General features: G+C 41.9%; 4 protein-coding genes and 38 non-coding genes across 42 annotated transcripts; 1 reads left to right on the plus strand and 41 right to left on the minus strand.

Annotated features, from left to right (window-relative positions):
• Nucleotides 1-158: 158 nt before the first annotated feature.
• On the minus strand, nt 159-231 carry Trnaf-gaa (transfer RNA phenylalanine (anticodon GAA)). The gene has a single exon. It is a non-coding gene; the product is annotated as a tRNA-Phe (tRNA).
• Nucleotides 232-238: 7 nt separating this feature from the next.
• Nucleotides 239-312, minus strand: Trnai-aau (transfer RNA isoleucine (anticodon AAU)). Its single transcript has one exon. It is a non-coding gene; the product is annotated as a tRNA-Ile (tRNA).
• A 393-nt stretch (nt 313-705) lies between these two features.
• On the minus strand, nt 706-778 carry Trnaf-gaa (transfer RNA phenylalanine (anticodon GAA)). The gene has a single exon. It is a non-coding gene; the product is annotated as a tRNA-Phe (tRNA).
• Nucleotides 779-785: 7 nt separating this feature from the next.
• On the minus strand, nt 786-859 carry Trnai-aau (transfer RNA isoleucine (anticodon AAU)). The gene has a single exon. It is a non-coding gene; the product is annotated as a tRNA-Ile (tRNA).
• Nucleotides 860-1,818: 959 nt separating this feature from the next.
• Nucleotides 1,819-1,891, minus strand: Trnaf-gaa (transfer RNA phenylalanine (anticodon GAA)). Its single transcript has one exon. It is a non-coding gene; the product is annotated as a tRNA-Phe (tRNA).
• A 7-nt stretch (nt 1,892-1,898) lies between these two features.
• Trnai-aau (transfer RNA isoleucine (anticodon AAU)) lies at nt 1,899-1,972 on the minus strand. Its single transcript has one exon. It is a non-coding gene; the product is annotated as a tRNA-Ile (tRNA).
• Nucleotides 1,973-2,365: 393 nt separating this feature from the next.
• Nucleotides 2,366-2,438, minus strand: Trnaf-gaa (transfer RNA phenylalanine (anticodon GAA)). Its single transcript has one exon. It is a non-coding gene; the product is annotated as a tRNA-Phe (tRNA).
• A 482-nt stretch (nt 2,439-2,920) lies between these two features.
• Nucleotides 2,921-2,993, minus strand: Trnaf-gaa (transfer RNA phenylalanine (anticodon GAA)). The gene has a single exon. It is a non-coding gene; the product is annotated as a tRNA-Phe (tRNA).
• Nucleotides 2,994-3,470: 477 nt separating this feature from the next.
• Trnaf-gaa (transfer RNA phenylalanine (anticodon GAA)) lies at nt 3,471-3,543 on the minus strand. The gene has a single exon. It is a non-coding gene; the product is annotated as a tRNA-Phe (tRNA).
• A 7-nt stretch (nt 3,544-3,550) lies between these two features.
• Nucleotides 3,551-3,624, minus strand: Trnai-aau (transfer RNA isoleucine (anticodon AAU)). The gene has a single exon. It is a non-coding gene; the product is annotated as a tRNA-Ile (tRNA).
• A 959-nt stretch (nt 3,625-4,583) lies between these two features.
• Nucleotides 4,584-4,656, minus strand: Trnaf-gaa (transfer RNA phenylalanine (anticodon GAA)). The gene has a single exon. It is a non-coding gene; the product is annotated as a tRNA-Phe (tRNA).
• A 7-nt stretch (nt 4,657-4,663) lies between these two features.
• Nucleotides 4,664-4,737, minus strand: Trnai-aau (transfer RNA isoleucine (anticodon AAU)). Its single transcript has one exon. It is a non-coding gene; the product is annotated as a tRNA-Ile (tRNA).
• Nucleotides 4,738-5,130: 393 nt separating this feature from the next.
• Trnaf-gaa (transfer RNA phenylalanine (anticodon GAA)) lies at nt 5,131-5,203 on the minus strand. Its single transcript has one exon. It is a non-coding gene; the product is annotated as a tRNA-Phe (tRNA).
• A 482-nt stretch (nt 5,204-5,685) lies between these two features.
• Nucleotides 5,686-5,758, minus strand: Trnaf-gaa (transfer RNA phenylalanine (anticodon GAA)). Its single transcript has one exon. It is a non-coding gene; the product is annotated as a tRNA-Phe (tRNA).
• Nucleotides 5,759-6,235: 477 nt separating this feature from the next.
• Nucleotides 6,236-6,308, minus strand: Trnaf-gaa (transfer RNA phenylalanine (anticodon GAA)). Its single transcript has one exon. It is a non-coding gene; the product is annotated as a tRNA-Phe (tRNA).
• A 7-nt stretch (nt 6,309-6,315) lies between these two features.
• Trnai-aau (transfer RNA isoleucine (anticodon AAU)) lies at nt 6,316-6,389 on the minus strand. The gene has a single exon. It is a non-coding gene; the product is annotated as a tRNA-Ile (tRNA).
• A 1,521-nt stretch (nt 6,390-7,910) lies between these two features.
• Trnaf-gaa (transfer RNA phenylalanine (anticodon GAA)) lies at nt 7,911-7,983 on the minus strand. Its single transcript has one exon. It is a non-coding gene; the product is annotated as a tRNA-Phe (tRNA).
• A 7-nt stretch (nt 7,984-7,990) lies between these two features.
• Nucleotides 7,991-8,064, minus strand: Trnai-aau (transfer RNA isoleucine (anticodon AAU)). Its single transcript has one exon. It is a non-coding gene; the product is annotated as a tRNA-Ile (tRNA).
• A 398-nt stretch (nt 8,065-8,462) lies between these two features.
• On the minus strand, nt 8,463-8,535 carry Trnaf-gaa (transfer RNA phenylalanine (anticodon GAA)). Its single transcript has one exon. It is a non-coding gene; the product is annotated as a tRNA-Phe (tRNA).
• A 484-nt stretch (nt 8,536-9,019) lies between these two features.
• Trnaf-gaa (transfer RNA phenylalanine (anticodon GAA)) lies at nt 9,020-9,092 on the minus strand. Its single transcript has one exon. It is a non-coding gene; the product is annotated as a tRNA-Phe (tRNA).
• A 7-nt stretch (nt 9,093-9,099) lies between these two features.
• Trnai-aau (transfer RNA isoleucine (anticodon AAU)) lies at nt 9,100-9,173 on the minus strand. Its single transcript has one exon. It is a non-coding gene; the product is annotated as a tRNA-Ile (tRNA).
• A 393-nt stretch (nt 9,174-9,566) lies between these two features.
• Trnaf-gaa (transfer RNA phenylalanine (anticodon GAA)) lies at nt 9,567-9,640 on the minus strand. The gene has a single exon. It is a non-coding gene; the product is annotated as a tRNA-Phe (tRNA).
• Nucleotides 9,641-10,134: 494 nt separating this feature from the next.
• On the minus strand, nt 10,135-10,207 carry Trnaf-gaa (transfer RNA phenylalanine (anticodon GAA)). Its single transcript has one exon. It is a non-coding gene; the product is annotated as a tRNA-Phe (tRNA).
• Nucleotides 10,208-10,214: 7 nt separating this feature from the next.
• Trnai-aau (transfer RNA isoleucine (anticodon AAU)) lies at nt 10,215-10,288 on the minus strand. The gene has a single exon. It is a non-coding gene; the product is annotated as a tRNA-Ile (tRNA).
• A 393-nt stretch (nt 10,289-10,681) lies between these two features.
• On the minus strand, nt 10,682-10,755 carry Trnaf-gaa (transfer RNA phenylalanine (anticodon GAA)). Its single transcript has one exon. It is a non-coding gene; the product is annotated as a tRNA-Phe (tRNA).
• Nucleotides 10,756-11,250: 495 nt separating this feature from the next.
• Trnaf-gaa (transfer RNA phenylalanine (anticodon GAA)) lies at nt 11,251-11,323 on the minus strand. Its single transcript has one exon. It is a non-coding gene; the product is annotated as a tRNA-Phe (tRNA).
• A 7-nt stretch (nt 11,324-11,330) lies between these two features.
• Nucleotides 11,331-11,404, minus strand: Trnai-aau (transfer RNA isoleucine (anticodon AAU)). Its single transcript has one exon. It is a non-coding gene; the product is annotated as a tRNA-Ile (tRNA).
• Nucleotides 11,405-11,797: 393 nt separating this feature from the next.
• Trnaf-gaa (transfer RNA phenylalanine (anticodon GAA)) lies at nt 11,798-11,871 on the minus strand. The gene has a single exon. It is a non-coding gene; the product is annotated as a tRNA-Phe (tRNA).
• Nucleotides 11,872-11,878: 7 nt separating this feature from the next.
• Nucleotides 11,879-11,952, minus strand: Trnai-aau (transfer RNA isoleucine (anticodon AAU)). Its single transcript has one exon. It is a non-coding gene; the product is annotated as a tRNA-Ile (tRNA).
• Nucleotides 11,953-12,911: 959 nt separating this feature from the next.
• On the minus strand, nt 12,912-12,984 carry Trnaf-gaa (transfer RNA phenylalanine (anticodon GAA)). The gene has a single exon. It is a non-coding gene; the product is annotated as a tRNA-Phe (tRNA).
• A 7-nt stretch (nt 12,985-12,991) lies between these two features.
• On the minus strand, nt 12,992-13,065 carry Trnai-aau (transfer RNA isoleucine (anticodon AAU)). Its single transcript has one exon. It is a non-coding gene; the product is annotated as a tRNA-Ile (tRNA).
• A 393-nt stretch (nt 13,066-13,458) lies between these two features.
• Nucleotides 13,459-13,531, minus strand: Trnaf-gaa (transfer RNA phenylalanine (anticodon GAA)). Its single transcript has one exon. It is a non-coding gene; the product is annotated as a tRNA-Phe (tRNA).
• Nucleotides 13,532-13,538: 7 nt separating this feature from the next.
• On the minus strand, nt 13,539-13,612 carry Trnai-aau (transfer RNA isoleucine (anticodon AAU)). The gene has a single exon. It is a non-coding gene; the product is annotated as a tRNA-Ile (tRNA).
• Nucleotides 13,613-14,571: 959 nt separating this feature from the next.
• Nucleotides 14,572-14,644, minus strand: Trnaf-gaa (transfer RNA phenylalanine (anticodon GAA)). Its single transcript has one exon. It is a non-coding gene; the product is annotated as a tRNA-Phe (tRNA).
• Nucleotides 14,645-15,118: 474 nt separating this feature from the next.
• Nucleotides 15,119-15,191, minus strand: Trnaf-gaa (transfer RNA phenylalanine (anticodon GAA)). Its single transcript has one exon. It is a non-coding gene; the product is annotated as a tRNA-Phe (tRNA).
• Nucleotides 15,192-15,198: 7 nt separating this feature from the next.
• Trnai-aau (transfer RNA isoleucine (anticodon AAU)) lies at nt 15,199-15,272 on the minus strand. The gene has a single exon. It is a non-coding gene; the product is annotated as a tRNA-Ile (tRNA).
• A 506-nt stretch (nt 15,273-15,778) lies between these two features.
• Trnaf-gaa (transfer RNA phenylalanine (anticodon GAA)) lies at nt 15,779-15,851 on the minus strand. Its single transcript has one exon. It is a non-coding gene; the product is annotated as a tRNA-Phe (tRNA).
• Nucleotides 15,852-15,858: 7 nt separating this feature from the next.
• On the minus strand, nt 15,859-15,932 carry Trnai-aau (transfer RNA isoleucine (anticodon AAU)). The gene has a single exon. It is a non-coding gene; the product is annotated as a tRNA-Ile (tRNA).
• A 1,060-nt stretch (nt 15,933-16,992) lies between these two features.
• On the minus strand, nt 16,993-17,511 carry LOC145213073 (uncharacterized). Its single transcript, XM_080081314.1, has one exon. It carries the CDS (start codon nt 17,509-17,511, stop codon nt 16,993-16,995), a length of 519 nt encoding a protein of 172 aa, XP_079937440.1.
• A 5-nt stretch (nt 17,512-17,516) lies between these two features.
• LOC145213074 (uncharacterized) lies at nt 17,517-18,122 on the minus strand. Its single transcript, XM_080081315.1, has one exon. The coding sequence runs from the start codon at nt 18,120-18,122 to the stop codon at nt 17,517-17,519; it is 606 nt and encodes a 201-aa protein (XP_079937441.1).
• Nucleotides 18,123-18,127: 5 nt separating this feature from the next.
• LOC145213075 (uncharacterized) lies at nt 18,128-20,764 on the minus strand. The gene is made up of 4 exons (XM_080081316.1): nt 19,982-20,764; nt 18,819-19,819; nt 18,687-18,772; nt 18,128-18,618 (listed from the first exon to the last, which is right to left on the minus strand). The coding sequence occupies exons 1-4, from the start codon at nt 20,762-20,764 to the stop codon at nt 18,128-18,130; spliced, it is 2,361 nt and encodes a 786-aa protein (XP_079937442.1).
• A 1,124-nt stretch (nt 20,765-21,888) lies between these two features.
• On the plus strand, nt 21,889-23,504 carry LOC145214596 (uncharacterized). The gene has a single exon (XM_080083157.1). The coding sequence runs from the start codon at nt 22,285-22,287 to the stop codon at nt 23,146-23,148; it is 864 nt and encodes a 287-aa protein (XP_079939283.1). The 5' UTR covers nt 21,889-22,284; the 3' UTR covers nt 23,149-23,504.
• Nucleotides 23,505-24,114: the final 610 nt, after the last annotated feature.

The following is a 24,114-nucleotide window of genomic DNA, read 5'->3' on the forward strand; positions in this document are numbered from 1 at the left end:
TTCAAAATGTCCTCTGAGACTATTTTCTGACAGATTTAATGTAAAGTCAATTTGCATCTGTCGGTAAACATTTTCAGTGCACTTTCTCGTTGTGATTCTCACCAACACAGAACAACTAATGTAGAAAAAAATATTACAAAATGTTGCAAAAGATGTGTTGCCTCGACCCGGGATTGAACCAGGGACCTTCAGATCTTCAGTCTGACGCTCTCCCGACTGAGCTATCGAGGCGATAACCTGGCCAGTACGGGGATCGAACCCGCGACATTTGCGTTATTAGCACAACGCTCTAACCAACTGAGCTAACCGGCCATGTGCAGTAAATTGAATTCAAATCTCCTTGTCAAGTGTCAATGAACACTTTTGGTCGGGATTCCAACACCGCGCAACCCTCGAAGCCGACAGAAATTGAAATTCAGCTAATAAACAAAAAATGTAAGTATTCTCAAACCTGAATCACACCAGGTTTGTTTTGGTGAAAAATAGGCAATGCGACGGAAGTCAAATTAGAGAAGTAGAGAAGCAAGTACTGTTGTAGAAATCTTTTTTCAAAATGTTCTCTGAGACTATTTTCTGACAGATTTAATGTAAAGTCAATTTGCATCTGTCGGTAAACATTTTCAGTGTACTTTCTCGTTGTGATTCTCACCAACACAGAACAACAAATGTAGAAAACAACATTACAAAATGTTGCAAAAGATGTGTTGCCTCGACCCGGGATTGAACCAGGGACCTTCAGATCTTCAGTCTGACGCTCTCCCGACTGAGCTATCGAGGCGATAACCTGGCCAGTACGGGGATCGAACCCGCGACATTTGCGTTATTAGCACAACGCTCTAACCAACTGAGCTAACCGGCCATGTGCTGTAAATTCAATTCAAATCTCCTTGTCAAGTGTCAATGAACACTTTTGGTCGGGATTCCAACACCGCGCAACCCTCGGAGCCGACAGAAATTTAAATTCAGCTAATAAACAAACAATGTAAGTATTCTCAAACCTGAATCACACCAGGTTTGTTTTGGTGAAAAATAGGCAATGCGACGGAAGTCAAATTAGAGAAGTAATAACTACTAGAGAAGCAAGTAGCCTACAGTAGTAAAAATCTTTTTTCAAAATGTTGTCTGAGACTATTTTCTGACAGATTTAATGTAAAGTCAATTTGCATCTGTCGGTAAACATTTTCAGTGCACTTTCTCGTTGTGATTCTCACCAACACAGAACAACTAATGTAGAAAAAAATATTACAAAAGATGTGTTGCCTCGACCCTGGATTGAACCAGGGACCTTCAGATCTTCAGTCTGACGCTCTCCCGACTGAGCTATCGAGGCGATAACCTGGCCAGTACGGGGATCGAACCCGCGACATTTGCGTTATTAGCACAACGCTCTAATCAACTGAGCTAACCGGCCATGTACTGTAAATTGAATTCAAATCTCCTTGTCATTAAGTGTCAATGAACACTTTTGGTCGGGATTCCAACACCGCGCAACCCTCGAAGCCGACAGAAATTGAAATTCAGCTAATAAACAAACAATGTAAGTATTCTCAAACCTGAATCACACCAGGTTTGTTTTGGTGAAAAATAGGCAATGCGACGGAAGTCAAATTAGAGAAGTAATAAACTACTAGAGAAGCAAGTACTGTTGTAGAAATCTTTTTTCAAAATGTCCTCTGAGACTATTTTCTGACAGATTTAATGTAAAGTCAATTTGCATCTGTCGGTAAACATTTTCAGTGCACTTTCTCGTTGTGATTCTCACCAACACAGAACAACTAATGTAGAAAAAAATATTACAAAATGTTGCAAAAGATGTGTTGCCTCGACCCGGGATTGAACCAGGGACCTTCAGATCTTCAGTCTGACGCTCTCCCGACTGAGCTATCGAGGCGATAACCTGGCCAGTACGGGGATCGAACCCGCGACATTTGCGTTATTAGCACAACGCTCTAACCAACTGAGCTAACCGGCCATGTGCAGTAAATTGAATTCAAATCTCCTTGTCAAGTGTCAATGAACACTTTTGGTCGGGATTCCAACACCGCGCAACCCTCGAAGCCGACAGAAATTTAAATTCAGCTAATAAACAAAAAATGTAAGTATTCTCAAACCTGAATCACACCAGGTTTGTTTTGGTGAAAAATAGGCAATGCGACGGAAGTCAAATTAGAGAAGTAGAGAAGCAAGTACTGTTGTAGAAATCTTTTTTCAAAATGTTCTCTGAGACTATTTTCTGACAGATTTAATGTAAAGTCAATTTGCATCTGTCGGTAAACATTTTCAGTGTACTTTCTCGTTGTGATTCTCACCAACACAGAACAACAAATGTAGAAAACAACATTACAAAATGTTGCAAAAGATGTGTTGCCTCGACCCGGGATTGAACCAGGGACCTTCAGATCTTCAGTCTGACGCTCTCCCGACTGAGCTATCGAGGCGATAACCTGGCCAGTACGGGGATCGAACCCGCGACATTTGCGTTATTAGCACAACGCTCTAATCAACTGAGCTAAGCGGCCATGTACTGTAAATTGAATTCAAATCTCCTTGTCATTAAGTGTCAATGAACACTTTTGGTCGGGATTCCAACACCGCGCAACCCTCGAAGCCGACAGAAATTTAAATTCAGCTAATAAACAAACAATGTAAGTATTCTCAAACCTGAATCACACCAGGTTTGTTTTGGTGAAAAATAGGCAATGCGATGGAAGTCAAATTAGAGAAGTAATAACTACTAGAGAAGCAAGTAGCCTACAGTAGTAAAAATCTTTTTTCAAAATGTTCTCTGAGACTATTTTCTGACAGATTTAATGTAAAGTCAATTTGCATCTGTCGGTAAACATTTTCAGTGCACTTTCTCGTTGTGATTCTCACCAACACAGAACAACTAATGTAGAAAAAAATATTACAAAAGATGTGTTGCCTCGACCCGGGATTGAACCAGGGACCTTCAGATCTTCAGTCTGACGCTCTCCCGACTGAGCTATCGAGGCGATAACCTGGCCAGTACGGGGATCGAACCCGCGACATTTGCGTTATTAGCACAACGCTCTAATCAACTGAGCTAAGCGGCCATGTACTGTAAATTGAATTCAAATCTCCTTGTCATTAAGTGTCAATGAACACTTTTGGTCGGGATTCCAACACCGCGCAACCCTCGAAGCCGACAGAAATTTAAATTCAGCTAATAAACAAACAATGTAAGTATTCTCAAACCTGAATCACACCAGGTTTGTTTTGGTGAAAAATAGGCAATGCGACGGAAGTCAAATTAGAGAAGTAGAGAAGCAAGTACTGTTGTAGAAATCTTTTTTCAAAATGTTCTCTGAGACTATTTTCTGACAGATTTAATGTAAAGTCAATTTGCATCTGTCGGTAAACATTTTCAGTGTACTTTCTCGTTGTGATTCTCACCAACACAGAACAACAAATGTAGAAAACAACATTACAAAATGTTGCAAAAGATGTGTTGCCTCGACCCGGGATTGAACCAGGGACCTTCAGATCTTCAGTCTGACGCTCTCCCGACTGAGCTATCGAGGCGATAACCTGGCCAGTACGGGGATCGAACCCGCGACATTTGCGTTATTAGCACAACGCTCTAACCAACTGAGCTAACCGGCCATGTGCTGTAAATTCAATTCAAATCTCCTTGTCAAGTGTCAATGAACACTTTTGGTCGGGATTCCAACACCGCGCAACCCTCGGAGCCGACAGAAATTTAAATTCAGCTAATAAACAAACAATGTAAGTATTCTCAAACCTGAATCACACCAGGTTTGTTTTGGTGAAAAATAGGCAATGCGACGGAAGTCAAATTAGAGAAGTAATAACTACTAGAGAAGCAAGTAGCCTACAGTAGTAAAAATCTTTTTTCAAAATGTTGTCTGAGACTATTTTCTGACAGATTTAATGTAAAGTCAATTTGCATCTGTCGGTAAACATTTTCAGTGCACTTTCTCGTTGTGATTCTCACCAACACAGAACAACTAATGTAGAAAAAAATATTACAAAAGATGTGTTGCCTCGACCCTGGATTGAACCAGGGACCTTCAGATCTTCAGTCTGACGCTCTCCCGACTGAGCTATCGAGGCGATAACCTGGCCAGTACGGGGATCGAACCCGCGACATTTGCGTTATTAGCACAACGCTCTAATCAACTGAGCTAACCGGCCATGTACTGTAAATTGAATTCAAATCTCCTTGTCATTAAGTGTCAATGAACACTTTTGGTCGGGATTCCAACACCGCGCAACCCTCGAAGCCGACAGAAATTGAAATTCAGCTAATAAACAAACAATGTAAGTATTCTCAAACCTGAATCACACCAGGTTTGTTTTGGTGAAAAATAGGCAATGCGACGGAAGTCAAATTAGAGAAGTAATAAACTACTAGAGAAGCAAGTACTGTTGTAGAAATCTTTTTTCAAAATGTCCTCTGAGACTATTTTCTGACAGATTTAATGTAAAGTCAATTTGCATCTGTCGGTAAACATTTTCAGTGCACTTTCTCGTTGTGATTCTCACCAACACAGAACAACTAATGTAGAAAAAAATATTACAAAATGTTGCAAAAGATGTGTTGCCTCGACCCGGGATTGAACCAGGGACCTTCAGATCTTCAGTCTGACGCTCTCCCGACTGAGCTATCGAGGCGATAACCTGGCCAGTACGGGGATCGAACCCGCGACATTTGCGTTATTAGCACAACGCTCTAACCAACTGAGCTAACCGGCCATGTGCAGTAAATTGAATTCAAATCTCCTTGTCAAGTGTCAATGAACACTTTTGGTCGGGATTCCAACACCGCGCAACCCTCGAAGCCGACAGAAATTTAAATTCAGCTAATAAACAAAAAATGTAAGTATTCTCAAACCTGAATCACACCAGGTTTGTTTTGGTGAAAAATAGGCAATGCGACGGAAGTCAAATTAGAGAAGTAGAGAAGCAAGTACTGTTGTAGAAATCTTTTTTCAAAATGTTCTCTGAGACTATTTTCTGACAGATTTAATGTAAAGTCAATTTGCATCTGTCGGTAAACATTTTCAGTGTACTTTCTCGTTGTGATTCTCACCAACACAGAACAACAAATGTAGAAAACAACATTACAAAATGTTGCAAAAGATGTGTTGCCTCGACCCGGGATTGAACCAGGGACCTTCAGATCTTCAGTCTGACGCTCTCCCGACTGAGCTATCGAGGCGATAACCTGGCCAGTACGGGGATCGAACCCGCGACATTTGCGTTATTAGCACAACGCTCTAATCAACTGAGCTAAGCGGCCATGTACTGTAAATTGAATTCAAATCTCCTTGTCATTAAGTGTCAATGAACACTTTTGGTCGGGATTCCAACACCGCGCAACCCTCGAAGCCGACAGAAATTTAAATTCAGCTAATAAACAAACAATGTAAGTATTCTCAAACCTGAATCACACCAGGTTTGTTTTGGTGAAAAATAGGCAATGCGATGGAAGTCAAATTAGAGAAGTAATAACTACTAGAGAAGCAAGTAGCCTACAGTAGTAAAAATCTTTTTTCAAAATGTTCTCTGAGACTATTTTCTGACAGATTTAATGTAAAGTCAATTTGCATCTGTCGGTAAACATTTTCAGTGCACTTTCTCGTTGTGATTCTCACCAACACAGAACAACTAATGTAGAAAAAAATATTACAAAAGATGTGTTGCCTCGACCCGGGATTGAACCAGGGACCTTCAGATCTTCAGTCTGACGCTCTCCCGACTGAGCTATCGAGGCGATAACCTGGCCAGTACGGGGATCGAACCCGCGACATTTGCGTTATTAGCACAACGCTCTAATCAACTGAGCTAAGCGGCCATGTACTGTAAATTGAATTCAAATCTCCTTGTCATTAAGTGTCAATGAACACTTTTGGTCGGGATTCCAACACCGCGCAACCCTCGAAGCCGACAGAAATTTAAATTCAGCTAATAAACAAACAATGTAAGTATTCTCAAACCTGAATCACACCAGGTTTGTTTTGGTGAAAAATAGGCAATGCGACGGAAGTCAAATTAGAGAAGTAGAGAAGCAAGTACTGTTGTAGAAATCTTTTTTCAAAATGTTCTCTGAGACTATTTTCTGACAGATTTAATGTAAAGTCAATTTGCATCTGTCGGTAAACATTTTCAGTGTACTTTCTCGTTGTGATTCTCACCAACACAGAACAACAAATGTAGAAAACAACATTACAAAATGTTGCAAAAGATGTGTTGCCTCGACCCGGGATTGAACCAGGGACCTTCAGATCTTCAGTCTGACGCTCTCCCGACTGAGCTATCGAGGCGATAACCTGGCCAGTGCGGGGATCGAACCCGCGACATTTGCGTTATTAGCACAACGCTCTAACCAACTGAGCTAACCGGCCATGTGCTGTAAATTCAATTCAAATCTCCTTGTCAAGTGTCAATGAACACTTTTGGTCGGGATTCCAACACCGCGCAACCCTCGGAGCCGACAGAAATTTAAATTCAGCTAATAAACAAACAATGTAAGTATTCTCAAACCTGAATCACACCAGGTTTGTTTTGGTGAAAAATAAGCAATGCGATGGAAGTCAAATTAGAGAAGCAATAACTACTAGAGAAGCAAGTAGCCTACTGTAGTAGAAATCTTTTTTCAAAATGTTCTCTGAGACTATTTTCTGACAGATTTAATGTAAAGTCAATTTGCATCTGTCGGTAAACATTTTCAGTGCACTTTCTCGTTGTGATTCTCACCAACACAGAACAACTAATGTAGAAAAAAATATTACAAAAGATGTGTTGCCTCGACCCTGGATTGAACCAGGGACCTTCAGATCTTCAGTCTGACGCTCTCCCGACTGAGCTATCGAGGCGATAACCTGGCCAGAACGGGGATCGAACCCGCGACATTTGCGTTATTAGCACAACGCTCTAATCAACTGAGCTAACCGGCCATGTACTGTAAATTGAATTCAAATCTCCTTGTCATTAAGTGTCAATGAACACTTTTGGTCGGGATTCCAACACCGCGCAACCCTCGAAGCCGACAGAAATTTAAATTCAGCTAATAAACAAAAAATGTAAGTATTCTCAAACCTGAATCACACCAGGTTTGTTTTGGTGAAAAATAGGCAATGCGACGGAAGTCAAATTAGAGAAGTAATAAACTACTAGAGAAGCAAGTACTGTTGTAGAAATCTTTTTTCAAAATGTCCTCTGAGACTATTTTCTGACAGATTTAATGTAAAGTCAATTTGCATCTGTCGGTAAACATTTTTAGTGTACTTTCTCGTTGTGATTCTCACCAACACAGAACAACTAATGTAGAAAAAAATATTACAAAATGTTGCAAAAAATGTGTTGCCTCGACCCGGGATTGAATCATGGACCTTCAGATCTTCAGTCTGACGCTCTCCCGACTGAGCTATCGAGGCGATAACCTGGCCAGTACGGCGATCGAACCCGCGACATTTGCGTTATTAGCACAACGCTCTAACCAACTGAGCTAACCGGCCATGTGCAGTAAATTGAATTCAAATCTCCTTGTCAAGTGTCAATGAACACTTTTGGACGGGATTCCAACACCGCGCAACCCTCGAAGCCGACAGAAATTGAAATTCAGCTAATAAACAAAAAATGTAAGTATTCTCAAACCTGAATCACACCAGGTTTGTTTTGGTGAAAAATAAGCAATGCGATGGATGTAAAATTAGAGAAGTAATAACTACTAGAGAAGCAAGTAGCCTACTGTTGTAGAAATCTTTTTTCAAAATGTTCTCTGAGACTATTTTCTGACAGATTTAATGTAAAGTCAATTTGCATCTGTCGGTAAACATTTTCAGTGTACTTTCTCGTTGTGATTCTCACCAACACAGAACAACAAATGTAGAAAACAATATTACAAAATGTTGCAAAAGATGTGTTGCCTCGACCCGGGATTGAACCAGGGACCTTCAGATCTTCAGTCTGACGCTCTCCCGACTGAGCTATCGAGGCGATAACCTGGCCAGTACGGGGATCGAACCCGCGACATTTGCGTTATTAGCACAACGCTCTAACCAACTGAGCTAACCGGCCATGTGCTGTAAAATGAATTCAAATCTCCTTGTCAAGTGTCAATGAACACTTTTGGTCGGGATTCCAACACCGCGCAACCCTCGAAGCCGACAGAAATTGAAATTCAGCTAATAAACAAACAATGTAAGTATTCTCAAACCTGAATCACACCAGGTTTGTTTTGGTGAAAAATAGGCAATGCGATGGAAGTCAAATTAGAGAAGTAATAACTACTAGAGAAGCAAGTAGCCTACAGTAGTAAAAATCTTTTTTCAAAATGTTGTCTGAGACTATTTTCTGACAGATTTAATGTAAAGTCAATTTGCATCTGTCGGTAAACATTTTCAGTGCACTTTCTCGTTGTGATTCTCACCAACACAGAACAACTAATGTAGAAAAAAATATTACAAAAGATGTGTTGCCTCGACCCGGGATTGAACCAGGGACCTTCAGATCTTCAGTCTGACGCTCTCCCGACTGAGCTATCGAGGCGATAACCTGGCCAGTACGGGGATCGAACCCGCGACATTTGCGTTATTAGCACAACGCTCTAATCAACTGAGCTAACCGGCCATGTACTGTAAATTGAATTCAAATCTCCTTGTCAAGTGTCAATGAACACTTTTGGTCGGGATTCCAACACCGCGCAACCCTCGAAGCCGACAGAAATTGAAATTCAGCTAATAAACAAACAATGTAAGTATTCTCAAACCTGAATCACACCAGGTTTGTTTTGGTGAAAAATAGGCAATGCGACGGAAGTCAAATTAGAGAAGTAATAAACTACTAGAGAAGCAAGTACTGTTGTAGAAATCTTTTTTCAAAATGTCCTCTGAGACTATTTTCTGACAGATTTAATGTAAAGTCAATTTGCATCTGTCGGTAAACATTTTCAGTGCACTTTCTCGTTGTGATTCTCACCAACACAGAACAACTAATGTAGAAAAAATATTACAAAATGTTGCAAAAGATGTGTTGCCTCGACCCGGGATTGAACCAGGGACCTTCAGACCTTCAGTCTGACGCTCTCCCGACTGAGCTATCGAGGCGATAACCTGGCCAGTACGGGGATCGAACCCGCGACATTTGCGTTATTAGCACAACGCTCTAACCAACTGAGCTAACCGGCCATGTGCAGTAAATTGAATTCAAATCTCCTTGTCAAGTGTCAATGAACACTTTTGGTCGGGATTCCAACACCGCGCAACCCTCGAAGCCGACAGAAATTTAAATTCAGCTAATAAACAAAAAATGTAAGTATTCTCAAACCTGAATCACACCAGGTTTGTTTTGGTGAAAAATAGGCAATGCGACGGAAGTCAAATTAGAGAAGTAGAGAAGCAAGTACTGTTGTAGAAATCTTTTTTCAAAATGTTCTCTGAGACTATTTTCTGACAGATTTAATGTAAAGTCAATTTGCATCTGTCGGTAAACATTTTCAGTGCACTTTCTCGTTGTGATTCTCACCAACACAGAACAACTAATGTAGAAAAAAATATTACAAAATGTTGCAAAAGATGTGTTGCCTCGACCCGGGATTGAACCAGGGAACCTTCAGATCTTCAGTCTGACGCTCTCCCGACTGAGCTATCGAGGCGATAACCTGGCCAGTACGGGGATCGAACCCGCGACATTTGCGTTATTAGCACAACGCTCTAATCAACTGAGCTATAACCGGCCATGTACTGTAAATTGAATTCAAATCTCCTTGTCATTAAGTGTCAATGAACACTTTTGGTCGGGATTCCAACACCGCGCAACCCTCGAAGCCGACAGAAATTGAAATTCAGCTAATAAACAAAAAATGTAAGTATTCTCAAACCTGAATCACACCAGGTTTGTTTTGGTGAAAAATAGGCAATGCGACGGAAGTCAAATTAGAGAAGTAATAAACTACTAGAGAAGCAAGTAGCCTACTGTTGTAGAAATCTTTTTTCAAAATGTCCTCTGAGACTATTTTCTGACAGATTTAATGTAAAGTCAATTTGCATCTGTCGGTAAACATTTTCAGTGCACTTTCTCGTTGTGATTCTCACCAACACAGAACAACTAATGTAGAAAAAATATTACAAAATGTTGCAAAAGATGTGTTGCCTCGACCCGGGATTGAACCAGGGACCTTCAGATCTTCAGTCTGACGCTCTCCCGACTGAGCTATCGAGGCGATAACCTGGCCAGTACGGGGATCGAACCCGCGACATTTGCGTTATTAGCACAACGCTCTAACCAACTGAGCTAACCGGCCATGTGCAGTAAATTGAATTCAAATCTCCTTGTCAAGTGTCAATGAACACTTTTGGTCGGGATTCCAACACCGCGCAACCCTCGAAGCCGACAGAAATTGAAATTCAGCTAATAAACAAAAAATGTAAGTATTCTCAAACCTGAATCACACCAGGTTTGTTTTGGTGAAAAATAGGCAATGCGACGGAAGTCAAATTAGAGAAGTAGAGAAGCAAGTACTGTTGTAGAAATCTTTTTTCAAAATGTTCTCTGAGACTATTTTCTGACAGATTTAATGTAAAGTCAATTTGCATCTGTCGGTAAACATTTTCAGTGCACTTTCTCGTTGTGATTCTCACCAACACAGAACAACTAATGTAGAAAAAAATATTACAAAATGTTGCAAAAGATGTGTTGCCTCGACCCGGGATTGAACCAGGGAACCTTCAGATCTTCAGTCTGACGCTCTCCCGACTGAGCTATCGAGGCGATAACCTGGCCAGTACGGGGATCGAACCCGCGACATTTGCGTTATTAGCACAACGCTCTAATCAACTGAGCTATAACCGGCCATGTACTGTAAATTGAATTCAAATCTCCTTGTCATTAAGTGTCAATGAACACTTTTGGTCGGGATTCCAACACCGCGCAACCCTCGGAGCCGACAGAAATTGAAATTCAGCTAATAAACAAAAAATGTAAGTATTCTCAAACCTGAATCACACCAGGTTTGTTTTGGTGAAAAATAGGCAATGCGACGGAAGTCAAATTAGAGAAGTAATAAACTACTAGAGAAGCAAGTAGCCTACTGTTGTAGAAATCTTTTTTCAAAATGTCCTCTGAGACTATTTTCTGACAGATTTAATGTAAAGTCAATTTGCATCTGTCGGTAAACATTTTCAGTGCACTTTCTCGTTGTGATTCTCACCAACACAGAACAACTAATGTAGAAAACAATATTACAAAATGTTGCAAAAGATGTGTTGCCTCGACCCGGGATTGAACCAGGGACCTTCAGATCTTCAGTCTGACGCTCTCCCGACTGAGCTATCGAGGCGATAACCTGGCCAGTACGGGGATCGAACCCGCGACATTTGCGTTATTAGCACAACGCTCTAACCAACTGAGCTAACCGGCCATGTGCAGTAAATTGAATTCAAATCTCCTTGTCAAGTGTCAATGAACACTTTTGGTCGGGATTCCAACACCGCGCAACCCTCGAAGCCGACAGAAATTGAAATTCAGCTAATAAACAAAAAATGTAAGTATTCTCAAACCTGAATCACACCAGGTTTGTTTTGGTGAAAAATAGGCAATGCGACGGAAGTCAAATTAGAGAAGTAGAGAAGCAAGTACTGTTGTAGAAATCTTTTTTCAAAATGTTCTCTGAGACTATTTTCTGACAGATTTAATGTAAAGTCAATTTGCATCTGTCGGTAAACATTTTCAGTGTACTTTCTCGTTGTGATTCTCACCAACACAGAACAACAAATGTAGAAAACAACATTACAAAATGTTGCAAAAGATGTGTTGCCTCGACCCGGGATTGAACCAGGGAACCTTCAGATCTTCAGTCTGACGCTCTCCCGACTGAGCTATCGAGGCGATAACCTGGCCAGTACGGGGATCGAACCCGCGACATTTGCGTTATTAGCACAACGCTCTAACCAACTGAGCTAACCGGCCATGTGCTGTAAATTCAATTCAAATGTCCTTGTCAAGTGTCAATGAACACTTTTGGTCGGGATTCCAACACCGCGCAACCCTCGGAGCCGACAGAAATTTAAATTCAGCTAATAAACAAACAATGTAAGTATTCTCAAACCTGAATCACACCAGGTTTGTTTTGGTGAAAAATAGGCAATGCGATGGAAGTCAAATTAGAGAAGTAATAACTACTAGAGAAGCAAGTAGCCTACAGTAGTAAAAATCTTTTTTCAAAATGTTGTCTGAGACTATTTTCTGACAGATTTAATGTAAAGTCAATTTGCATCTGTCGGTAAACATTTTCAGTGCACTTTCTCGTTGTGATTCTCACCAACACAGAACAACTAATGTAGAAAAAAATATTACAAAAGATGTGTTGCCTCGACCCTGGATTGAACCAGGGACCTTCAGATCTTCAGTCTGACGCTCTCCCGACTGAGCTATCGAGGCGATAACCTGGCCAGTACGGGGATCGAACCCGCGACATTTGCGTTATTAGCACAACGCTCTAATCAACTGAGCTAACCGGCCATGTACTGTAAATTGAATTCAAATCTCCTTGTCATTAAGTGTCAATGAACACTTTTGGTCGGGATTCCAACACCGCGCAACCCTCGAAGCCGACAGAAATTGAAATTCAGCTAATAAACAAACAATGTAAGTATTCTCAAACCTGAATCACACCAGGTTTGTTTTGGTGAAAAATAGGCAATGCGACGGAAGTCAAATTAGAGAAGTAATAAACTACTAGAGAAGCAAGTACTGTTGTAGAAATCTTTTTTCAAAATGTCCTCTGAGACTATTTTCTGACAGATTTAATGTAAAGTCAATTTGCATCTGTCGGTAAACATTTTCAGTGCACTTTCTCGTTGTGATTCTCACCAACACAGAACAACTAATGTAGAACAAAATATTACAAAATGTTGCAAAAGATGTGTTGCCTCGACCCGGGATTGAACCAGGGACCTTCAGATCTTCAGTCTGACGCTCTCCCGACTGAGCTATCGAGGCGATAACCTGGCCAGTACGGGGATCGAACCCGCGACATTTGCGTTATTAGCACAACGCTCTAACCAACTGAGCTAACCGGCCATGTGCAGTAAATTGAATTCAAATCTCCTTGTCAAGTGTCAATGAACACTTTTGGTCGGGATTCCAACACCGCGCAACCCTCGAAGCCGACAGAAATTTAAATTCAGCTAATAAACAAAAAATGTAAGTATTCTCAAACCTGAATCACACCAGGTTTGTTTTGGTGAAAAATAGGCAATGCGACGGAAGTCAAATTAGAGAAGTAGAGAAGCAAGTACTGTTGTAGAAATCTTTTTTCAAAATGTTCTCTGAGACTATTTTCTGACAGATTTAATGTAAAGTCAATTTGCATCTGTCGGTAAACATTTTCAGTGTACTTTCTCGTTGTGATTCTCACCAACACAGAACAACAAATGTAGAAAACAACATTACAAAATGTTGCAAAAGATGTGTTGCCTCGACCCGGGATTGAACCAGGGACCTTCAGATCTTCAGTCTGACGCTCTCCCGACTGAGCTATCGAGGCGATAACCTGGCCAGTACGGGGATCGAACCCGCGACATTTGCGTTATTAGCACAACGCTCTAACCAACTGAGCTAACCGGCCATGTGCTGTAAATTCAATTCAAATCTCCTTGTCAAGTGTCAATGAACACTTTTGGTCGGGATTCCAACACCGCGCAACCCTCGGAGCCGACAGAAATTTAAATTCAGCTAATAAACAAACAATGTAAGTATTCTCAAACCTGAATCACACCAGGTTTGTTTTGGTGAAAAATAAGCAATGCGATGGAAGTCAAATTAGAGAAGCAATAACTACTAGAGAAGCAAGTAGCCTACTGTAGTAGAAATCTTTTTTCAAAATGTTCTCTGAGACTATTTTCTGACAGATTTAATGTAAAGTCAATTTGCATCTATCGGTAAACATTTTCAGTGCACTTTCTCGTTGTGATTCTCACCAACACAGAACAACTAATGTAGAAAAAAATATTACAAAAGATGTGTTGCCTCGACCCTGGATTGAACCAGGGACCTTCAGATCTTCAGTCTGACGCTCTCCAGACTGAGCTATCGAGGCGATAACCTGGCCAGTACGGGGATCGAACCCGCGACATTTGCGTTATTAGCACAACGCTCTAATCAACTGAGCTAACCGGCCATGTACTGTAAATTGAATTCAAATCTCCTTGTCATTAAGTGTCAATGAACACTTTTGGTCGGGATTCCAACACCGCGCAACCCTCGAAGCCGACAGAAATTTAAATTCAGCTAATAAACAAACAATGTAAGTATTCTCAAACCTGAATCACACCAGGTTTGTTTTGGTGAAAAATAGGCAATGCGACGGAAGTCAAATTAGAGAAGTAATAAACTACTAGAGAAGCAAGTACTGTTGTAGAAATCTTTTTTCAAAATGTCCTCTGAGACTATTTTCTGACCGATTTAATGTAAAGTCAATTTGCATCTGTCGGTAAACATTTTCAGTGCACTTTCTCGTTGTGATTCTCACCAACACAGAACAACTAATGTAGAAAAAAATATTACAAAATGTTGCAAAAGATGTGTTGCCTCGACCCGGGATTGAACCAGGGACCTTCAGATCTTCAGTCTGACGCTCTCCCGACTGAGCTATCGAGGCGATAACCTGGCCAGTAAGGGGATCGAACCCGCGACATTTGCGTTATTAGCACAACGCTCTAACCAACTGAGCTAACCGGCCATGTGCAGTAAATTGAATTCAAATCTCCTTGTCAAGTGTCAATGAACACTTTTGGTCGGGATTCCAACACCGCGCAACCCTCGAAGCCGACAGAAATTGAAGTTCAGCTAATAAACAAAAAATGTAAGTATTCTCAAACCTGAATCACACCAGGTTTGTTTTGGTGAAAAATAGGCAATGCGACGGAAGTCAAATTAGAGAAGTAGAGAAGCAAGTACTGTTGTAGAAATCTTTTTTCAAAATGTTCTCTGAGACTATTTTCTGACAGATTTAATGTAAAGTCAATTTGCATCTGTCGGTAAACATTTTCAGTGTACTTTCTCGTTGTGATTCTCACCAACACAGAACAACAAATGTAGAAAAAAATATTACAAAATGTTGCAAAAGATGTGTTGCCTCGACCCGGGATTGAACCAGGGACCTTCAGATCTTCAGTCTGACGCTCTCCCGACTGAGCTATCGAGGCGATAACCTGGCCAGTACGGGGATCGAACCCGCGACATTTGCGTTATTAGCACAACGCTCTAACCAACTGAGCTAACCGGCCATGTATTGTAAATTCAATTCAAATCTGCTTGTCAAAGCCAACTTTCAGGAGAGATCTTTGTGTTTGATATCTTTGTTTTGAATCGATGAGAACGCGACAGTCAACACAATGAACACTTTTGGTCAGGATTTCAACACCGCGCAACCCTCGAAGACGACAGAAATTTGAATTCAGCTAATGAACAAAAAATGTAAGTATTCTCAAACCTGAATCACACCAGCAGGGTTGTTTTGGTGAAAACTATAAATTCGGTCCACTAGATTGGTTTCGAGACGGTAATGCGACGGAAAGTCAATTTAGAGAAGCAATAAACTACTAGAGAAGCAAGTACTGTTGTAGAAATCTTTTTTCAAAATGTTCTCTGAGACTATTTTCGGACAGATTTAATGTAAAGTCAATTTGCATCTGTCGGTAAACATTTTCAGTGTACTTTCTCGTTGTGATTCTCACCAACACAGAACAACAAATGTAGAAAAAAATATTACAAAATGTTGCAAAAGATTTGTTGCCTCGACCCGGGATTGAACCAGGGACCTTCAGATCTTCAGTCTGACGCTCTCCCGACTGAGCTATCGAGGCGATAACCTGGCCAGTACGGGGATCGAACCCGCGACATTTTCGTTATTAGCGCAACGCTCTAACCAACTGAGCTAACCGGCCATGTATTGTAAATTCAATTCAAATCTCCTTGTCAAGTGTCAATGAACACTTTTGGTCGGGATTCCAACACCGCGCAACCCTCGAAGAAATTAAAATTCAGCTAATAAACAAAAAATGTATGTAACGTCAGGAATTTGCGCGCCTGGTACCGCGCTGGCGTCACACTAGATGAGTCAAATTTCTGGAAACACGTGAATTTTATTTGACACGTCACCACGTTCAACAAGATCACGTTCAATACGACACGATAATCACGTCACGTTCACGTTCACGGTTTTCTGCAAACAGAACATTCACTCAAATATGGAAAACAGAATTAATTTTATGCCGGCAGAAATAAAGCTTACCAGAGTTTTGGACCAGGGTATCAGTTAAGACATAAATATTATCGCCAGAAAGCATTCTTAGCAAATAAAAAACGTAAAAATCAAATGTAAGGCAAATTGGGCAACTTTAAATGCAAATCAAGCTTACCTTGCAAAGGCAACATTATTCCTTTTTCATCAGAGTTATAAAGTTAGCATTACGATCTATTAATGACAAACAAATTATATTTAGTGACTTTCATTACTTTATCTAACGTCTGCAAATTCAAGTAAGCAACTAACAAACTACACGTGGTCCAAACTAAACTCGATACTAAATGGCCAAAAGCACAGCATAGAGAAATAAACTACAATGGTATTGTTACGTCATAGGGGTTCTGGCATTGTGGTGCAATCACACCATATAAGATGTGACCTAGGTTTACGGTTGAGTGATTTACGATGTTACATTCTCCCCCCTAAATGTGTGCTTACACTTCAAACACATTTACAAACAAACAAGAAAACATCGGATCATGAAACAACGAAAAACACACACGAAAGCTAAAACAGTCGCGTCGCGAAACGCCGTTGGTGAGCAAAGCTCCAACCTGGCGTATTTCAGAGTGCGGCATGTGTAATGCAGCAAACAACATAGCGTCCATGATATTTCTTCCTTCATCAGCATCAGGATCTTGTGCACTGCAATTCAGGGCCAGTTCGACGACTGCGTGGCCTGAATGCGTCGGATGCACTTATTGGCATTGGGTGCTCGCCTCACAGAGCAAGCACAACCTTGCAATCGGCCGTCTGTTCGTGGAACCGGATTGCGTTTTAACGTTGACTTGGCGGACAACACCGTGTTTGCCCGGAATGGCGTGCAGAACGCGTACAATCTCCCATCGACGTCGAGGCTGAGCCTCATCCACGATCATCACCACATCTCCCGGTTGGAAATTGCGTTGTCGGTCGGGCCACTTTTGGCGTAAGGCAATTGTGGGCAAATATTCCCGAGACCATCTTCTCCAGAAATCATCGGCGAGAAGTTGAATTTGTTTCCATCGTCTTCGGCTATAGCAGTCCTTTGGATTGATAAGTCCTACTGAGACACTGTCGGAAGCACGCCCCAACAACAAATGGTTGGGCGTCAGTGGCTCATTTTCAGTAGGAGTGAAGCTGATCGGTGTCAACGGTCTGGAATTTAAAATGCTTTCTACTTCGATTATCAAAGTTTGCAACATGTCCGCACCGATCGTTTGGTTTCTTGTTAGCATCGCATTTAGGATTTAGGGCGGCGAATAGATCTTATCATTCTCTCCCACGAACCTCCCATGTGGGAAGCAGTGGAACAATTAAAATTCCCCTTGATTTCTTGTCGTTTGAAGTACGACTCTAGTCGGGACTGCTGGAGACCTTGCAGGGCTTCACGCAAAACTCTTTCAGCACCAACAAAGTTCGTGCCATTATCGCTGTATATCTCCTTCGGTCGGCCTCTTTTTCCTATGAATCGACGCAGGGCATTGATAAATGCATCAGTGGATAAATCAGGTGCCACCTCAATGTGTACAGCTCGCATAGTCAAGCAGGTGAATATGCACCCATAACTTTTCGTTTCACTTCTTCCTCGCTTCACCATGAATGGACCGAAGTAGTCAATGCCAACGTAAGTAAACGGTGGCTCATCAGGCTTCAATCGGGCGAATGGCAGTTCTGCCATTTGCTGTTGTCCTCGTCGTACGGTTCTCTTGCGACACAGCAAACAGTTGCTGAGTTCCTTCCTTACAGCGGCGCCTCCCTTAATAATCCAGAAGCGCTGGCGCAGCGATGTCCAGGTATGAGCAGTTCCACAATGGCCAACTTCGTGATGGTGGATCTGAATAATCATTCTCGTTAGGTTGTGGTCATACGGTAGTATAATCGGGTGCTTTGCGTCAAATGCAATGGGCGCTTTTTCCAATCTCCCCCAATTCGAAGTAGACCATTAAAAACCTGGGGGCTAAGTTTCGCCAGCGAATTAGCGTGTGGCGATTTCTTCAATTTCCTTTGCAGCTCCCTATCGGATTGTCCATCGCTGGACAAAACGTCGATAGCAGGAGCGAAACACTGGCGTTGCACATACTTTATTATCTCTAACTCCGCATCCTTCAGCTCATCCACGCTCAGCTTGCCGGTGGGCACAGAAATCTTTGAGCGCAGGAACGACTTAAAACGCAGCAGCCATGCGACCGTTGTCTTCAGGTTATGAAGAGATGAATATCGATTCAGCAAACGATCGGTTGACCCTGACTGTGCAGAAACGTTTACGACAATCCTCTTCCGCTCAGCTGGCTGGAACTCTGGCGAAAGCTGAGTCTTCAACTCCGGCGGGGTTGGCCATCGATCTTTAGTTTGCCAAAGAAACTTTGGACCAGTCAGCCATCGAGAGCGGATGAGCTTGTGCACGGACAACCTCGCGAAGCATCATCGGCGGGGTTTAGCTTGGAATTTACGTGCCTCCATTGATCAGGACTTGTCTGTCGATGAATTTCGGCCAATCTGTTGGCAACAAACGTACCAAAGCGTTTACTTTGATTGCAAATACTGTCGGACGGCACACGAGTCTGTCCAAAACACGGACTCGCAGTTATCAAATTTTAGTTGGCGTCGAAGCCATTTGTCCGCTTTTACAGCTAAGACAGCAGCGGCAAGTTCAAGCATCGGAATGCTTTCAGTTTTCGGTGGTGTCACCTTCGATTTGCCAAATAGAAACGAGCAGTGGACATGTCCATCAACATCTTCCAGACGAAGGTAGGACACAATTACATGGCCTTGAGTTGAAGCATCCAAAAAATGTTGCATCTCGCACTTCGTGACTGAGCCGAAGGTAGGAGGCTTAAAGCAGCGGGAAAGTGTTAACTTCTCGAGCTCCGGCAATTGAGAAAGCCAGCGTCGCCATTCTTCAATATCGTCTTTAGGTAGCTCGTCATCCCACCCCAGCTTCTGTCGGACCATTTCCTGTTGTAACACCTTAGCAATCAAAGTTACAGGTGCGGCAAAACCCAAAGGGTCATAAAGCGTGTTAACAGCACATAAAATATTGCGTCGCGTAAATTTCTTGCCTTGCATCGTGTCAGTTATGCTGAATCCAAATTCGTCACTCTGTACCCGCCAGTAAACACTTAGAACGCGCTCTTTTACGGAAGCGTCCAAGTTTACATCGGTCAGCGATTTTGCTTTCTCTGCCTCTGGAATTTGATCCAAGACACGTCGATCGTTAGATAGCCATTTGGTCAGGCGAAATCCTCCTTTCTTCAGCAAGGCACGTAGTTGCGTGACCAACTCGGTGGCACGCTCGACTGTTTCGGCTGACGTCAAACAATCGTTTACGTAAAAATCATTGCGGACAATGTCCCCAACACCTTCATCGAACATTTTTCCAAACTGCTCGGCGGTTTCACGCAAGCAGAATGTGGCGCAGCTGGGCGATGACGTGGCGCCAAAAATGTGCACGAGCATACGATGAACGGTGGGCGTTCGGGATAAATCTCCCCCCGGCCACCACAAAAACCTTAAAGCATCAATGTCAGACTTGTGAACGCGGACCTAGTGGAACATTGCTTCCACGTCCGCTACCAAAGCAATTCTGTTCGTACGAAATCGTTCCAAGACACCGATTAAACTATTAACCTAATCGGGTCCTTGCAGCAAGGCGTAGTTAAGAGACAATCCTCTGTGCTGCGCTGCGCAATCAAAAACAATGCGTACCTTGTCGGGTTTGCGCGGGTAGCAAACTGGATGATGCGGCAAATACCACTGAGTTTTGCCTGAAGCGTCCTCAGGTTCTTCATTTGTAACTTCTTCTGCGTAGCCTTCATCGATGTAGTCCTGTATCTTCTGGACGTACTTGTCTTTAAGAGAGATATCACGCGAAAAGCGTTTCTTCAGCGACCAGAGCCGCCGTTCTGCCATATGACGGCTGTCTTGCGGTAATGTAACATCACTTCGCCACGGAAGAGGCAAGTAAAAATGTCCGTCAGCGTGTTTCACTGAGCTCTTCATCATGCGTAGCACCTTTCGGTCTTCAACTGACGTAAATGGCAAGTCATTGGGGCCTTGCGTAAATTCATCCATCCAAGAATCACCACTTAGTTCCTGGGTCTCTTTGCATCTAAAGAAGTTTACCGAAATATTATTAACGGCAGGATAGCAGATGGATGGGCCAACAAGTGACCATCCAAGCGGGGTTCTCGCAGCAAAAGGTTGTCTACGTTCCCCTGTTCTCATTTCTAGTACTCTATGTGCGTATGGGACGTCAGTGCCGATAAGTAGTAGCACCTCTCCTTCGTCCAACTCAGGAAATTCCAAACCCTGTAGGCGTGGAAGACTTTTCACTTCCGACTTTGTTGGCGTCGGATTCGGCTCAACCGGTATAGTGTCGATGGACAGAGCGTTGTCGACACTAATCTCTTCATTTTCATCTAGTGATAAAACGCTAAAACTTGCGCTTATTACGCTATGGTTCGCCGGTCTTCTTCCGACGCTGGACATCGTAACTTGTTTGGTCTTCCTCTTATTGGAAGCAGATCTGCTAACCTTTTATCATAGAAGCTTGTGTCAGACCCTTGGTCGAGGAACGCGTACGTTATGATCTTTGGACCGTTCGACCGAATTTTCACCGGAATAACAGAAAAGTACGATGAATGACAATTCTTTATCGCGTTGCACCTGGCTGTAGAACTTAGATCAGTGGTTCCCAACCGGGGTTCCGCGGAACCCTGGGGTTCCGTACAACCCTTTCAGGTGTTCCGCGAACTTTAAGGGTCGCACAGGGGTTCGCAGAGCTTATGTGTAGCAATTCAAATAGGAATGATTCATAATATCATTGTTGCGAACAGCAATGCTCGCTTGTACAATCTAGTTAACCTTGGTTACACCATTGATCAATTGTGAAGTAATAATCAAAGTCTTGATAATCTCTGTCTGAATTGTGGGATAAATGTACAAACGACCAATCTAAATAACATGACAAGTAAATCGTTTAATTTAATTGAAGTCAACATTTGTTATGTGCTTGGGGTGTGTTACGTAAAAATGTATGTTGTTTTGATATAGCCTACTTGAGTTACATTCATTCAAAATGATTCTATGGGGGGTTCCGTAAAGTTTGACAAAACACGTTGGGGTTCCGTGTCACTAAAAAGGTTGAAGAGCACTGTATTAGCACTTAAAATTCAATAAAACTAACCCAAAAAATTAGTTACTAATGTAAAAAATTTAAAAACTTATTTCCCAACCCAACCCATTTATAGCCGCTAAATAAAAAATTAAGCTCTTTACGCCCCCTAATCTCCCGAGGTTGTCATTTGCGTTATGGTGTTAGTAGCTCTACCATGATTAAGAAGCAACCACTGTTAGAAACAACTGTGTCGAGTGTTGAAAAGTGTTACATGTATACGATCGAATCGTGACTATAACGTTCGTTACTTACAGCAAGAGTAAGGGCTTCACAGGGCCTTAGGCCAACAAGCATTTAGTTGATATTGTGAGTTTAGTAGGCACAACCGGTGCTAACAGAGAGGTCTACACAGTCTACCGCCAGATGGCGCACTTGTCGCCGCAAGGTGGCGCAATATATTTTATTATTTTAATTGTTGATTTTAATTGTAGCCTTGTCTAGGCTATTTTATTTTACGTCCCAGGGTATGCTCATGTTGTCACAACCATTAATGTAAAGAAAGTTATTTAATTAGGTATATATATTGTGCATGCTTAAATTTAATTTGTTCATACAGGCCTTGTCTAGGCCATTTTTATTTCATGTTCAAACTGTGTCAAGTCTGGCATATATTTTGTTTAACAGTGTACCTGATATATTGTTTCGCTGGCTTAGGTAATTCAATAGGGACACATTTTTCTTCCCACGCGTTCATTAAACTAGCACACTGACAAACATAATACGCTCAGCCACATTTGGTTGTCCCGATAAAGGCAAACAAACGATAACGTCTTCCTCTGAAACTAAAATAGACGCTGGACCAGCTTTTAACACGAGAAGCAAACGCCGCATTATGTCAATCACTAATCCGTCTGTCACAGAGCCGAGCACAGACAATGCTTCACAAACCATAGCCACATCCGCCGTGATAAACGATTCTATCGAGGGCCCCCAACTTAGCAATGAACCAACGACGTCTCACGTCGATAATCCTGTCCAGCCAACTCCATCCAAATTTTTGCAAGATTTAATACCATCAGGCAATTTAAACGCGTCATTCCCCCCAAACTTAGTACAACAACAATTAAATACCATGAGGCTCTCAGTATTAAAAGTGCCACCTATGTGGTCTTTCCAGAACAATATTACTACCTACTTTAAGGTCCTAGACAATTTTTTCTCAGCAAATAAAGTCATAGATGAAAATGCACGCTATTCATTATTAATTACAAACCTAACCGAGCAACAAACCAATCAATTTCAAACCGCAGTAACGCAATCGTCTGACTCAACAACTCCTTATACGACATTAAAACAACTCATGATTGAGCAAATTAATAGCACCAAAATTTCTTGGATAACAGCACTCAATGACGTCACATTCTCGCCTAACGAATCAGCGTTTCAACTCCTACAAAAGCTTTTATCCATGTGGCCAAGAAAGGCAGAAGCCGACCCCACTATGCGAGAGGTAGTAGAAAACAAATTTCTTTCCTTGCTACCCTATACTGTTCGCCCACTTATACGAGCCACGCAATTTAAAACTTTAGAGGAAATGGCAAAATTTTATGACCGCTACGCAAAAGATGTAACACAAGCGCCCTCACAAACAGGAAAATCCTTAGAAATTGCACAACTTCAGGCAAAAATGGACGAACTTCTTATGCTTATGTCACGTCAGAAACAACCATCCTACCCGAATAACCCAAACAATTAACAACGCGGTTTTTCTTATGGTCAATCACAGCGTTATAACTATCCACAACGCAACTTTTACCAACGGCAACCACAGAATTATAGACCTCCTTACAAGCCAAATAATCAACAATTCGCATATAACAAACAACGATGTGACAATCCCAGACAGAATAATGAATCCGACAGCGTTCCCACTGATACAAGGCCAGTATATGAACGCAACCCCCAATTTATAGAACAATCACAATTAACAACATACGAATCCCACCATCCGCCCTTACCATCGAAGATTTAAAGACAACGCCTTGACGTGTTTTGGGCCTCCATGCCCCCGCTATACATCTAATTTACAAATTGCCCGCCCAAATTTTAGCAGTGCTTACAACTAAGCTTCTTTCCCGCTGAACCTGTATAGATTAATACATGTCATATTTCCTGCACCCTGTAGTTGCAGCACCAAGTTTTTTTTACATAATATGAATTCTATGTCTACGTGTATACCGTGTTTTCCTGCAACCTAGGCAGCCAAGAGCGCCCCTACGCGCAAACTTTTTGGAAAACCACCAACTAATTAACTTCCTGATCTCGCAACACCACGTCATGCATCCTATGGCATGTTTTCTGCATAATGAATAAACACTTTGAGCAAATAGCTCTACAAACGATATTCCGAGCAACAAGCTCCATTCACAAATCTACCCAAAATATTTCGAGCAACAAGCTACACACGTTACCACAATATCTACTATCAAAATATATCGAGCAATGAGCTCAGCAAACGATACTCAATTTTTTTAGCATGCTAAACAATGCAATTTGCGGATTCCAATGAATCGTAATCCAATCACTGTCTGAATGTAAGACTTCAACCTGTTAGAAGCATTCGAATATTACTATTGACGTCACTCCTATTTACTCATTTTCAACAACATTGTCGACACTTTTAATGACGAACTATACGTCATCAACTATCTAACTTATTATT

This window comes from Phallusia mammillata, chromosome 2 (genome assembly GCF_965637545.1).
Source record: "Phallusia mammillata chromosome 2, kaPhaMamm4.hap1.1, whole genome shotgun sequence".
NCBI classification, from domain to species: Eukaryota; Metazoa; Chordata; class Ascidiacea; order Phlebobranchia; family Ascidiidae; genus Phallusia; species Phallusia mammillata.